This window comes from Eptatretus burgeri, chromosome 1 (assembly GCF_056783735.1).
Source record: "Eptatretus burgeri isolate ZD-2024b chromosome 1, Ebu_testis_v1, whole genome shotgun sequence".
NCBI lineage: Eukaryota > Metazoa > Chordata > Myxini > Myxiniformes > Myxinidae > Eptatretus > Eptatretus burgeri.
In genome coordinates, this window is record NC_140961.1 from 75,511,912 (window position 1) to 75,527,464 (window position 15,553).

General features: G+C 47.3%; 1 protein-coding gene across 1 annotated transcript; it reads left to right on the forward strand.

Moving 5' to 3' along the window:
* The first annotated feature begins 878 nt into the window (after positions 1 to 878).
* NICOL1 (NELL2 interacting cell ontogeny regulator 1) lies at positions 879 to 12,129 on the forward strand. Its single transcript, XM_085888754.1, has 4 exons — positions 879 to 1,031; positions 1,214 to 1,370; positions 9,633 to 9,721; positions 10,510 to 12,129. Exons 1-4 carry the CDS (start codon positions 975 to 977, stop codon positions 10,597 to 10,599), a joined length of 393 nt encoding a protein of 130 aa, XP_085744880.1. The 5' UTR covers positions 879 to 974; the 3' UTR covers positions 10,600 to 12,129.
* Positions 12,130 to 15,553: the final 3,424 nt, after the last annotated feature.

Below are 15,553 nucleotides of genomic sequence, written 5' to 3' on the forward strand. Positions count from 1 at the left end.
TTGGTTGGTTCGATGGTGATATGGTTGTTTGGTTGGTTCGATGGTGATATGGTTGTTTGGTTCGTTGGATGGTGATATGGATGTTTGGTTGGTTGGATGGTGATATGGATGGTTGGTTGGTTCGATGGTGATATGGTTGTTTGGTTGGTTCGATGGTGATATGGATGTTTGGTTGGTTGGATGGTGATATGGATGGTTGGTTGGTTGGATGGTGATATGGATGTTTGGTTGGTTGGATGGTGAGATGGATGTTTGGTTGGTTGGTTCGATGGTGATATAGATGTTTGGTTGGTTCGATGGTGAGATGGATGTTTGGTTGGTTGGATGGTGAGATGGATGTTTGGTTGGTTGGTTCGATGGTGATATGGATGTTTGGTTGGTTGGTTGGATGGTGATATGGATGTTTGGTTGGTTGGTTGGATGGTGATATGGATGTTTGGTTGGTTCGATGGTGATATGGATGGTTGGTTGGTTCGATGGTGATATGGATGGTTGGTTGGTTGGTTGGATGGTGAGATGGATGTTTGGTTGGTTCAATGGTGATATGGATGTTTGGTTGGTTGGACGGTGAGATGGATGTTTGGTTGGTTGGTTGGATGGTGATATGGATGTTTGGTTGCTTGGATGGTGATATGGATGTTTGGTTGGTTGGTGAGATGGATGGTTGGTTGGTGATATGGATGTTTGGTTGGTTCGATGGTGAGATGGATGTTTGGTTGGTTGGTTGGATGGTGATATGGACGTTTGGTTGGTTGGATGGTGATATGGATGTTTGGTTGGTTGGTTCCATGGTGATATGGATTGTTGATTGGTTGGTTCGTTCGATTGGTTAGTTACACTGTTTCGGGTTATTTATATCTGACCCGCTGCATCTCGTGATGCTTTGTTCTCCTAATATCCTCGTCCTGGGTCCGATTTCTGCAGAAGCTCCTCCATGAACCTTCAATCAATGTAAAAAAAGAAGTAACAAACTAATGATGAGTGGATCGGATTTTAACCTTCGTGTGATTCCCGAATCGAGTGCAGCTCAGGTGGGTTCCCCAAACAGGTCACGTCATCGCAGTTTTCACATGAAATCCGACATTCCTTTCTTTTTACCTTCCTGTCATCCTTCCTTCCTCGCTGCAATCTTCCCTTCCTCTCCTCCACCCCACTCCCCTCCATGTTCCTCCTCCTTTGAACTCCTCCCCCGTCCCGATCTCTGGATCTGCAGCGCTGCAGTCCTTGGCGTCGTCGCCTCGTCATGGCGTCGAATCCAGACTCTCCGTCCGCCTGGGCTTTCGCCGCTCTCGCCCTCGTCCTTCTGCTCGTGTCCGCTCCCGGACATTGCCTCGTGTCGGACACCTCTGCAAAAGGCACCCCAGGGCCAGGTAAGCCGGGGCAGTGAATGCGCTTCAGCTTCACCTGCGATGAGGATGTGAACAAAAGGATGGAAAATATTCCTCCTGCCGTTGACCTGGTCCATGGGACCTGCACCAGATGCTGCTGATGTGATTTATTCTTATAATCATCGCCATTTTACTAAAAAAACAAAAAAAACAATCCAAATTACATTGGCTCCAGATTTAGACCACGTTCCATTGTAATTATCTGTTTTTGTCGCTCTGATTCTTAAAAAAATCCCGAGTGGGAGAAAGCATCCGCGTTACCGTGCATCTGTGTTACCGTGCATCCGCGTTACCGTGCATCTGTGTTACCGTGCATCCGTGTTATCGTGCATCCGCGCTCCCATGCAGCCACGTTACTGTGCATCCCAGTTACTGTGCAGTTGCGTAACTGTGCAGCCGCGCTCCCATGCAGCCGCATTACCGTGCATCCCAGTTACCATGCAGCCGCATTACCGTGCATCCCAGTTACCATGCAGCCGCATTACCGTGCATCCCAGTTATCATGCAGCTGCATTACCGTGCAGCCACGCTTCCGTGCAGCTGTGCTCCCGTGCATTTGTGCTCCTGTGCAGCCGCGTTGGTTTGCAGCCGTGTTACCATGCATCCACGCTACCGTGCAGCTGTGCTCCCGTGCAGCAGTGTTTCCGTGTAGATGCGCTAATATATTCCAGGGCAGACTTGTTGCCAGGCAGACATGTTACTGTGCAGCAATGTAGACCTACCACTGTGCAGTTGTGCAGACATGTTGGTAGGTTGCCGTGGAGATGGTTCGCTGGGCAAACGTGTACATTTGTTGACGTGTTGTCAGGCAGTTCTTTAGATGTGTAGACGTGTCTCTGGGCAGCCATGCAGATGTGTAAAAGTGCTGCTGGACAGTCGTGTTGCCATGTAGATGTGTCACCAGGCAGCCGGGTAGACGTGTTGCCATGTGGATGTGCGGACGTGTTTCTGGGCAGCCATGTGTAGACGTTACAGTGCGTGTCCGCCCGTGCCCTTGCTGAAGGACACGGTGTTTCCGTGCATGAGCAGCCTGTGCTGAAGTCGCTCTATCAGACCCAATTCGCACAGTGACCAACCCAGATAGAACGACAAGGGTACTCGGTGGAGCGCAAACCTCCGCTACGTAATGCCTGATCCATGAGAACATATTGGGCCCAATACATTTTTGAAATATCATGCTATATAGTACTATATCATTTTTGACCCTATCCTATCTCTCAATGGTGAAGAATCACTTAAAAAATTAAATAATTATCATATTCAGATCCCGATTCGGATCTTCACCAAAATCGAATCAATTCATCCTTGCCGCATACCCAACCTGCCCACAAAGTTGCATCCAAATCCGTCCAAACCATTTTGAGATATCGTGCGATATATTAGTTTAGCCCAATCTCTCAATGGTGAAGAATGACTTACATTTTCAGATCTGGATCCAGATCTTCACCAAAATCGAATCAGTTCGTCCTTGTCACACACCGAACATGTCCACAAAATTTCATCCAGATCCATCCACAACTTCTTGAGATATCCTGTACACAGACAGGCAGACAGGCAGAAAGGGGTGAAAACATAACCTCCTTCACCTTCGATGGCGGAGGAAATAATCCAGATGGAACCAGCGATTGCGCAAAACAACGCAGAGGATATTCACAGAGGTAGCACAAGCAGGTACTCATTAACGAAATGGATTACACTCGCTCTTTTTACTTAAATTTAATATCACAATGAAAACTAGAACGGCCACAGACAAACAGAGAGACGGGTGAAAACATGACCTCGTTCCATCTTCGGTGAGCGGAGAAAACAGACATACCAGTGTTACATTTACAGTTCGAATTGTTAACTCGCATATCGCCAGCTGTTGTGGAGCACAGCACTTTGGACATCAATGTACATCACAAGCGAGTACTTTCTGAAACAATCGTCCGAAACTCTTCCTGTTCAAGAACCTTTAGAAACCCACCGAAAATGTTAGAGAACCAGCTATTAAATGCATTTGATACGTGGGTAAACGAGTAGATTCCTCAAGGTAGATACACACATACGCTGAAGTACCCAGCGTTGCCAGTGAAATTCAATGAAATTTGTATTTAAATATTTCCTGCATGACAAATTGGGGAATGTTGGTCTTATGGTTTCATATGAATTACCGATCTTGGGCGGTGCAAAATGCACTTGGACCGCTTTCCCTTCTTTTAACTACTTTTTATTAATACTGCAAACAAATCACGACAACCTCAACACATGATCTTCACAACACATGTTATTCGATCGCTCCTGGGAAAATCCCTGGCAGTGAATAAGCAACATACTCACTTCAGGCCTGAACATGGAGGCCAGGCCAGGGAGCAAATGCTAGAGCAGCGTGTTGCTGCGTCCACTTTCCGCCTCCAGGGGCTTCCATCTGGCCATCCCCCAGGCAGATGCCTGGCCCATTCCCATCTCCTTGAGATGCTGATCAAACTGCTGCAACCACGAGGCACGTGGTCGGCCCATTGACCTCCCCCACTCACAAGGCTCCCTCGCTGAGAGAATCTGGTGAGCAGGATCAGCGTCAGGAAAATGAGCCACGTGTCCATACAGCCGCAACTGACGCTCACGGACTATGCAGGCAACAAATCTCATTTGAGTCTCTCTCAACAACCACTCAATGGACACAAAGTCTGACCAGCGATTGCCAAGGATTCTCTGAAGAGTCCTGGTTCCAAATAAATTAAGTCTTCCTCTCAGGTACCTGGTCAGAGTCTAAGTCTCACATCCAGAGAGCAAGAATGGAGCACTAAGGACCTGAAGACTCAGACTTTCGTCCTCCCGCACAGGTACCGACAGTGCTACACCCCATGATCCAGTGAATCCATGACTCCCCAGGCCCGACCCAGACATCTATTCACCTCTGCCTCACAGCCAGCAGAGACATGAATATCACTGCCAAGGTAAGCGAATCTCTCCACGACCTCAACATCCTCACCACAAACAGGTGCAGACAAGATAGCAGTATCCAAGATGTCATTGAAAGCCTGGATCAAAGTTTTGACCCAGGAAACCCGTAATCCCAGCGGCTCCAACTCCTCATTTCAGCACCTTAAGGCCGCTCCAAAGGATATCAAGAGTCTCTGTAAAGATGACTATCATCTGTCGAAATCAAGGACAGAGATCTTGACATTCCCAAATGATGCACCGCAGCTTGATCTCTCCAGCATCCTCCCCAGAATCTAGTCCATACAAGTGCTGAAAAGTGAGGGGGCCAGTAGACACGCCTGACAAACTCGAGCAACAACTGGAAATAAGTCAGTGATGGTATCCCCACATCTTACAGCACTCTCAGTACCAGAGTATAGTTCAGACATCAGATTTATCAGTTTTGGTGGCACCCTACGAAGACCAAGAATCCTCCAGAAGGCATCCCGATTCACAGAGTCAAAAGCTTTACAGAGATCAACATTGGCTGTGAGCAGCCCCTGCCGAAACTCTCATCTGCATTCGGTGAGGACCCAAAGAGCAAGGATACAATCAATCATTGACCTCTTTGGTGTAAAGCCTGACTGTTCTGGACGCTGGTGCTCAAGCAGATGGTGGCGAACCCTATCAAGAATTATCCGAGCAAAGTCCTTGCCCGGCACTGAGAGCAGCGTCACCCCTCGGTAGTTGTTGCAGTCGAGGGACAACAAGGCCCCTCTTCCAATCAGTTGGGATGATGCCTGAGTTCCAGGCAGAGCACAGAACTGCATGCAACGACACAAGTACAGCATTTCTACCAGACTTGAGAAGTTCAGCATGGATGCCACAGATACCTGGAGCTTTACCCCATTTCAACCGGTTCACCACAGCCTGTGTTTCCACAAACGAAGGTGGACCACAGTTGATTGGAGGGTCAGCAACAGGGAGAGTAACACTCCTGACATCCAACTCGACAGCTGGTGGATCAGCCTGGTACAACCGCTCAAAGTAACCAGCCCAGCGGGCCTTCACTTCGGACTCCTCTGTCAAGAGCCCTCCACCCTCTGCTTTATCTGCAACATACCGAGGGATGGGCTTGGATGAACGGAATGCGCAAATTCCCCCATCAGCAGGACTAGAATCACCTGACCACCGGTGATGCTCTACCCTCTTACAGATCCCTCACACCTCGGCCTCCTTGTCCACCCTCAGTGCACGTACAGTTTTACGCCTCAGCTCCCTGAACAGCTCAGCTCTGACATTCAGCCTGGCCCTGCAACTCCAGTCAATGGTATCCAGTGTCCCTTGGAAGACAAAATTATTCTTCGTCCTATGGTGAGTTCCGAGACATCCACCGGCAACAACAAGGACGGTGGCCTTGAAGGCATTCCACAACTCTTCAGCACCAGCCAAAGCACCCAGACCCCCCAAATCTCCACTCAGTCTGTTTGCAAACTCCTCAGCTATCCTCTCATCCTTGATCTTGCCAACTTCCAGTCTCGGCTGGGATGGTACCATTCTCCCAGATTTAAACTGCAACTTCAGAGTTGCTACAACAAGCCTGTGGTCGACATTGAGGAACTGAGCACTCCGGTAGACCCTGCAGTTCTGGATCATCCTCCAACGACCATCAACGAGCACATGGTCAATCTCCTTTGCCACACCGCCAGCGTTGGAATACCAAGTCCAGCAATGAGCCTGTGGGCGCTGAAACCATGAACCAGCCACCCTAAGTCCATGAGTTCTTGCAAAGTCAAGGAACTTAGTGCTATTCTGGTTCACAGTTCCAGAACCATGGGGACCAACACACATCTCATAACCATCCCTATCAGTTCCAGTCGATGCCTTGAAATCCCCCAAGACGAGAAGAGTATCTCGCCTGGGGCACTGATCAACCACAGACTCGAGCGTGGCGTAGAATGTATCCTTCACGGTGAGATCACTTGCCTCAGTCGGAGCATAAACAGAGACGAAGGAAATGACACCCAAGGATTGACGAATCCTTCATCTCATAATACCCTTGTTGACCGGTGTTACCTCAATTATCATTGGAGTCAGCTTGTTGAACACAGCTACAGCAGCAACTTGGGCATGGTAACCATCAGAGTGACCAGACCAATGGTAGGTGTAACCACCCACCATGATCTTGCCGCAATCCAGTCTCCAAACCTCAGAGAGTGCTGCAATACCGATGTCCAAATGCTTGAGCTCAGATGATGAGACAGGTGCTCATCCTCTCTTACGGTCGGGATAGGGCATTTCAGGCACTCACCCGAAGGGACCGCCTCAGCTTAACCCAAGGAGTCTGACGTCTGGTGGACGACACCTCAGCACCACCCGAACACACACTACCGCAATCTGACCTGGGAAGGTTACACAGTGGATTTCCTCCTATCATCAAAGAGTGGGGGTTCCGAAAGTTTTGCCGCAATCCCGTCATCCGGTGAACTGCCCTGCGGAGGGAAGCTGCACAGGAGGTACTTCCACGGAGTGGGTTTTCAGATTTCTTTGTTGTACGTTTTGCCAAATGCAGGGTTTTACGGTGGCCGGAGTGCAAATCCTGCTACCAACCTCCTGAAAATAAAGTAACCCAACTGCAGGAGGACGTCCGCAGACACAGTTGGGCACTAGATGTGGATGTCCGTTGGCTCACAAGGAGCTCCTCCGCCCTATGTCAGGTTTTGTTTTTAATCCTGTTGGGTGTCCCTATCACAAACCCTCCTCACCAGGAAACCTGGAGGGGGAGACGGTTTAATCGCCGACAACCCGACCATGAAACAGGCGAATACAGGTTTAAATGGTACCTGTAGCAAGTCACAGATCTAATTTGGCCTGACCTGACAATAAATATGGAGGTGTTATAATAAACCTGTGTAAAGCAATCTTTTTAATTACAGGTGCATGTGTAAACATAATAATAATTAAATTTGTATTGACAATAAATCACCACAACCTCAACATGTGATCTTCACAATATATATTACTTGATTGCTCCCGGGAAAAAACCCAGGCAGTGTATGAGCATAAGACCCGATCGAGGCCTGAAGGACAATGATCTGATTTTTCAATTCAATTTTTTTTATCCAACCATTGCCCTCAACATTCCTCTTGTTGAAAGAGGACGTCATGAAAAGTTTTGGTGCACTGGTTCCTGCAGGGTCCGAATGCATCAATGAACAAACAAACTCTTCTTTCTATATTTTATATTGAACAAACAAGCACACACATCTTTATGTATGATACGAGCAAATAGCACATGTCACTTTGCTGACGGGAATACTGGAAGGGAGGAGAGATAGAGGAGTGGGCCAGAGGGAAAGGGGGAGGGAGAGAATGAGGAGATTGAGGGGGAAAGAGAGGAAGGAGGGGGAAAGAAAGGACGGAGGGGGAGCGAGGCGGGGTAGGGGAGCAAGGAGGGAGAGAAAGTGAGGAGGGATGGGGGAGCAAGGAGGGAGAGAGAGTGAGGAGGGATGGGGGAGCAAAGAGGGAGGGAGGAGGGAGAGAGAGTGAGGAGGGATGGGGGAGCAAGGAGGGAGCGAGGAGGGAGAGAGAGTGAGGAGGGATGGGGGAGCAAAGAGGGAGGGAGGAGGGAGAGAGAGTGAGGAGGGGTGGGGGAAGGGAGGCAGACGTGCGGTGGAGCATTAATTACGATTCATACCATCTTATCAAAATGATTCTGCATTGAATAACAGTGAAGATGGAAACAAAATAATTTCTGAAATCCATGTTTTCCCAGTCATACTATAAATACGGCTCCGAGACAAACACGGCCCTTGACGCGTCCAGAGACGAACCCCACCCTGACACAATCACCATCTGGATACGTGCAGACACAGACAGAGACAGAGACAGAGAGAGGGGTAGAGAGAGAGGGAGAGAGAGAGGGAGAGAGGTAGAGGTAGAGGTAGAGGTAGAGGTAGAGGTAGAGGTAGAGGTAGAGAGAGGCAGGGAAAGTGAGGTCGGTGTGGAAAGTGTATATATTCATGTACTCGGTTCATAATTTTGTGTGTGTGCACTTTTTGCATAGCAAGCCCTTCATGCCAACATTTTTCACAGACCCCCTCATGCCCCCCTTTGAGGTCTACAAAGAGGTCCACGTGCCCCCCCCCCCCCAGTTTAAGAACCACTGTGTTGGAAAGTAAATCGTATCTGACTTGAGCAACTGTGTTTTCAATGGTTGGAGAATGGGCAATATCCTATGTTGTATTGTTAAACAAGATGTTGCAGACAGAAGTTGCACACTTACACCTGAGCCATCTCATCTGGGTTAAATGGGTGAACCGATTAAACATCATGAGGAGCACCATCCCACTGATGAACTGGACATCCCGTCTGCCAGCAATAGTTGGTGGACCTGAAGGACCCACGGATTCCTTCGTGAAGAGTACGTGAGCTATCGCCGGCACCCAGAACATATTTCAAATGCTTGCCCTGGTTACCACTTCGAAGGCAAACCAAAACACCCAGTGTAATCCTTTAATCCTTGCTCTGAGGCTGCTTTGGTAATACTGAATTTGATAAAATGTTTTACATTGTGCATTCCACACTAAAAATACAAATACCAAAAAATGAACCTAGTAAGGAAATGGTAAAAGGAATGGAGTGGAGATGATCTTCTTCCTTCATATGCATCACATGGCTGCAGGTAGCATTATTTGTTGGGAGCTCTGCTGGGCCGCTGATGTAGTGCCACTGTAGGTTCGAGTAAGGATTTGTAATTTGTTAAGGTGACCGGCGATAGCTCACCTACTCTATGCGAAGGACACCATGGGATCTTTCACGTCCACCAACGAACGCCAGCAGACGGGACACCCAGTCATCCATCCGAGGGGATAGCACACACATTGTCGAATCACCCTACCGGTGAAACACCGGGATGACAGTTTATAGCTGGGTCAGAATTCAAACCCAGGTTAGACAGCTCAAAGGTGAGTGTGCGCACCTCCAGGCCATTTGGGGAAAGATTAATGAGCACCTCGAGAAAACGAGGGAAGAAGTGGAAGATAAAGGCAAAGACGTTGGGAGGGCATCGAAGAGAGCTTAGGGACGGGCAATGGTGCAGGCACCGATGTAAGGGGTGGGTTCGTGCGGTCAATTCCATCATTTTCATTTGCATAAGACGTAGATGGCCCAAAAGGGCTTTGAGGTTGTTCCCATGATATTTTATTGCACAAAATCTTTGCCAAGTTGATACTCGGTCAGATATGAAGTTATTTTTGATTGAATGACTTCTCTGTACAATGTGGGCTGTCGGCTGTCTCTCTCTTTCCCATGTGGTGGTAATATTGTGCTTCCCTGTGGAAGGTCATCTCTGCGTTGATTGTCACGCATTTGAATTCATGGAAAGAGCCTTGACCGCCATGCAAAGCTCCACAGAAGGACTTATCACCAGAGTAAGTTTCCTGTGCCTCAAGTGTCAGACACACGCACTCAGACTCAGTCGCTGTTCAAGGTGGAAAAAAAAGGGACAATACATTTCCTTCACAGCTGATGTAACTAATAATGTGTTGGACTCGGACAGGTTTTTGTGAAGCTCTTCAGCTTTTCTTGATGTCGATCAGTGTTTTATATTGAGACAATCTATCGTCCTTACAAAGAAACTCTGCAAGCACATTGTATATTATTACTATTCATGACTAGTTTTTTTAAAATCATAACTTTTAGAGTCCTACCTGCCATGATGAAACAAATTTTTGTGTAATTATTTTGTTTTTACAGTAGGCTAGCAGGATGCTTAGAGGTATGTATGCATACCCACCTTGAAGCCGTCCACCCTGGGTTTGAATCCTGACCTCACGATAAACTATGATCCCAGTGTTCGCGGGGTGATTGATCAATGGGTGTGCCGTCTCTCGGATGGACGTTAAACTAGGTGCCCCGTCTGTCGGCATTCGCTGGTGGACGTTAAAGATCCCACGGTGTCCTTCAAGAAGAGTAGATGAGCTATCGCTGGCACCATGAACAAATTCCTCCCCTAACCAGAGCCAAATGTCAGGTCTTGCCAGCCGGTATGTGAAGACTTGGACCAAAACTTTCCCCACAACAGCGTGGGAATAATTGTGGCAGTTAAAGAAGATGATTGTGTTTTTACAGTGCTGTATTTCACTTCAGCAAATAAACTTGATCATTGATGAGTAATGCACCTAAATATAGTTCTGGTGTCCATGTTTCCCCTGCACAGACGGACTTGCTGCTATCAAGAATTGATCGGAGGGAGGGATGCCATTGCAGCGTACCACGTGCCATGACGCCGGTCATATCCCAACTGTAATGCGTTTCTGCCACTCCGCTGAGCACATGTGCATGCATCACAGAACACGCTGGTCTAAAGACACTTTCAACGCAGACCTCATCCGCAGTGACCATAATACACATCGACCATCAATCAAAAGCTACATTGAACATGCTCGAATCGAAACCAAAGTAATGAGCAGTTTTGTGTAACATACACATGCGCACACATAATATTCCACAATCCAAATGGCGTTTACATGATGGGGGGGGGGGGGTTCCAAGTGGTTGGTGTTGGAGTTGAGAGTGCAAGGAAATTGGCGAAAGCAAAACCATCCCCATTTTGAGAAACGTTATCATTTGGAATCACTGGCAATGAATAATTCATCTTTTGCTCTCACCGTCGTACCTGCAATATCACAGCAGTGCGTACAACTTGCGTAAGCCCGTGTAATTGTGCGATTTATTGTGTCTGGTACATGTACACACAGGTAATGCATGTGCACAGAATTGTTAATACTGTACCATTGAATGTTCAATGCCAGATTACTTACATTCACTTTGTGTAAACCAGAGTAACTCAGCCCCCCTTGTACGATGACTCGGGTAGTTTAAGGAAATCTTGTAATCGAATCGACGTCCACGCTACGCGCCTTGCAGTATGCATGTCGCAAGTTTGTGATACGAGTGTTCCGGTTTATTATTTGGGGGCAAGTAAAACAAATGGGAAGTGTTCGATTTTTGAAAAAAAAAATTCAGTATACTGTATTGTAGTACAAGTGAAGTAAGTGGGTTGCATGTTTTTTTTTTGACCTCAAGGATTGTGGGTAAGATTTATACTGTGCTACTGTAAATCAGGGTAAAAGGAATAAATAAAAGCAGGCTGCTGATCTGCTTTGTGGTATGCAGGGTACTCCCAGACGTTGGGATGAAATACTCTGAATTGCGTGCATGTGTGCACAATGTAACACTGATTGCACGTGTAACACCGATGTAACAGCGGAGATTCTATGTGACGTAAACGTTAGTATAAAATGGAAAGTTAATATTACACGTTTTCAATGTCCATTTATTACATACTGTGACGAGTCGCGGTGCATGGGAATGCGTTTTCAGTCTTGCCTTTGTCAACAGGTCATTGTCAAAATCCGTTTGAGAAACACGTGTGATGTGTGTGTAATGTGTGTGTGTGTTTTTGTCAGTCGTCCATGGAATGCATTTAGAGTTTGCGATTTGGTGTCCGTGCCAGTCCGCATGATCTATAGTTTAATAACCATAGTTGCATGCTAGAATAGCACAGTTTAACTGTTGTCTGTTTCTATGCATTTTGGAATATCAATGTTACAAGTCTAGAGATGTATTTAGAAAAATATATATTTATTGAATAGTTATATATTTGAAAAGGTATGCTTTTGTAATTCAACTCTGTTTGACGGTAATGATGCCTCTGTAACCGGTTGTTTGCGAATGTGTTTGCTCTGTACACTCTCGTGTTTGGACCAGTCATGTGATCTGATCTGGACCGGTCATGTGAACACAAAATTACTCTAAACATGCACTAATCATGTGATTAATGGCTATGTGTCTTTCTCTACAACATCGAAGCTCATGGAAGAGCAAGGAGACAAAAGGTATGAACCGACTAAGTAAGGGAGTGAACAGGAAAAGAAGAGGAGAGGAAACAACCCATAAGAGCGTTGGGCTAGTCAAGGTCAATTGGGATTAAAAAATTTTTTTTGAGATGACTGCACTACCAGTTTCAATCCCTGGACAGCCTCGAGAAACCGGTTCCACATTGACCACCTGCATGAGAAGTGAGGAACATTAGAGATTAGATGTAAAGTCAGTTTTGGTATTGGAAATAAGGGGGTTACTGGAAGAACACATACATCCTGGAGGTACTGGAGTAGGTCAGAGGAGTGAGAGCAGAGCGAGCGAGTCAGAGGTGCTGATGTGACATGGTAAAGTTGTGTGGCCATTGTATGCAAGCAATGTCGGTGTTGTGTGCTAACTTGGCTCAACCTATCCACTTTAAGGGAGTACACAAAATATGTGACTTTTTGATACCCTTTCCCCTCCTGTGATGTCCAGTGCATGAATCCCCACCCCCCCCCCCAAAAAAAAAAAACGGGACTCCAACACCCTCCCTCCTCTAAAATAGCCTTTCCTTTCACAATGACACAAAATATCTCCAAAATGATTTATTTTGTGCACAATCATATCTGGTGAGGGACAAAACAATTATGAAATGTTTACAATCTATAATAAAAAATGTTAACGTGTATCAGTCAGTGTGTCCCCTTCATAACTCTAAAACCATGAAACTTAGCGGCCTGAAACTTTACATGCATACGAAGGGAAATCCAAGGAAGTGCATGAGGGAAAACTAGGTGTTTGGGTAAATTAGAACACCCCTTTTGAAGGTAATTAACGGCCTTATTTAATTATATCCTTCATCATGCACATCCTCGGACACCTCACTCTCCCGCAATGGCGTCTTAATTCGCTATTTTTTGTGGCTTGCTCAACAATGTTTTGACTTGGAACAGGATAAAGCTTTGACTCTAAAGGATAACGTCTTTTTTTTCACTTTCCTCACTCATAATTATCGAATACCTGATCATCATACCTACAAATCGCTGGATACATTGCAATGCTTATACATTCCAGGAGACGGCTGTGTTAGTGGCTTTATTTCATTTCTGCACATGCCATAACCTTGAGAATCTCTGAAACAAAGCTGAATTACAAAATTTAAGCTCCAGAATTGAACTTAGCAGCAGTTCCGACTGCTAAAAAAAAGTGTTCATTTGTCCAATTCGGACATACTGTATTTGGCATTTCAGGTGTCTCCGGGAGGTGTTTAATATGACGGATTGGTGATCACTAAATCGCTTGCCAAGCCAGCTGTTCTTCCTTATCAACCGTTTCGTTGGAGTGCTTCCTTGAGTGCTTAAGCCACTTGGCGAGTGCTCGACAACATTTGCACTGTCACTGATAACTGTATATCTATTGACTTGAACAAAGTCCAGGAGCCACTTGTCTGCGTTGGCCCCATGTTGTTCTGCGGTGCATCGGGCAGTGGCTGGCTCAGTGAAAATGTGAAATTTTATTTTACACCATGTTTCCCCTTTTTGTATGATTTTTCATGAAACAACCAATTACTTTGGCATCGATAAAGACATAAAAATATTAAAAGTTTAGTTTTTACAAGTTCATGCAACCATTTTGTTGGAGTGCTTGGTTAAGCCATTTGGCATGCGCTCTTCAAACTTCAATGGTGATACCGTGCTTTGACACTAGATTTAGGAAGGCAAAATAAAATAAATGATTACAATGATTAAAAAATGTTTTCAGTTGTTATAAAGAAATGAATCTCCACATCACAGCAGGAAAGCCGAGAGGTACGCACTCTCTCTTGAAGCTGTTGAACCTTGTTTCGAATCCCGACTGAACTATAAACTGTCATCCTGGTGTTTCACAGGCAGGGTAATGAATCAATGTGTGTGCCATCTCTCAGATGGACGATAAACTGGGCATCACATCAACTGGAAATCTCTATCTCCCACCCCTACCCCTCTACCTCTCTCCCACCCCTATCCCTCTCCCACCCTTATCCCTCTCCCTCTCTCCCACCCCTATCCCTCTCCCTCTCTCCCACCCCTATCCCTCTCCCTCTCTCCCACCCCTATCCCTCTCCCTCTCTTCCACCCCTATCCCTCTCCCTCTCTCCCACCCCTATCCCTCTCCCTCTCTTCCACCCCTATCCCTCTCCCTCTCTTCCACCCCTATCCCTCTCCCTCTCTCCCACCCCAATCCCTCTCCCTCTCTCCCACCCCTATCCCTCTCCCTCTCTCCCACCCACCCCTATCCCTCTCTCCCACCCCTATCCCTCTCTCCCACCCCTATCCCTCTCTCTCCACCCCTATCCCTCTCCCTCTCCCACCCCTATCCCTCTCCCTCTCTCCCACCCCTATCCCTCTCCCACCCCTATCCCTCTCCCTCTCTCATATCCCTCTCTCTCCCTCTCACCCCAATCCCTCTCTATCCCTCTCCCACCCCTATCCCTCTCCCACCCCTATCCCTCTCCCACCCCTATCCCTCTCCCACCCCTATCCCTCTCCCACCCTTATCCCTCTCCCACCCTTATCCCTCTCTCTCTCCCACCCCTATCCCTCTCCCACCCCTATCCCTCTCTCTCTCTCTCCACTCTCATCCCTCTCCCTCTCTCTCCCACTCTCATCCCTCTCTCACCCTTATCCCTCTCTCTCCCACCCCTATCCCTTATCCCTCTCTCTCCCACCCCTATCCCTCTCTCTCTCTCTCCCACCCCTATCCCTCTCCCACTCTCCCACCCCATCCCTCTCCCACTCTCCCACCCCATCCCTCTCCCACTCTCCCACCCCATCCCTCTCCCACCCCTATCCCTCTCCCTCTCTCCCACTCCTATCCTTCTCCCTCTCTCCCACCCCATCCTTCTCCCACCCCTATCCCTCTCCCTCTCTCCCACTTCTATCCTTCTCCCTCTCTCCCACCCCATTCTCCCTTCCCCTCATGCGAATGAAAGCCATTTTCTACTGCAAATATTGCGAATAAAATATGGATAAAATACATTTCACCCTTTGAACCCTGAGCTCCTTGGACTTTCATCCCCCCCCCCCCACCCTGGGCTGCCTGGAGAAAATTCCGGCCACTCGGGTGTATGGAGGTTTGAATAGCTGCTGGTAAACTGGCCATTTGGGTATATGGAGGTTTGAATAGCGGCTGGTAAAACGGCAGCGAGGGTTCAAAGGGTTAAGATTCAGATATTCTGCGAGAATGCTCCTCGGTCTTTCGAAGTGTAAATGGGAGTTCCATATTGGACACTTTCTTGATGGCGTCATGGCACCCTCTGTGGCACCCCCTCCCGTCACGCTCCGGGAAACATATTAATGATTCAACATTTCAACCACTTTCTTGACTTTTCACATACCAAGCCTCAAACACCAATCACC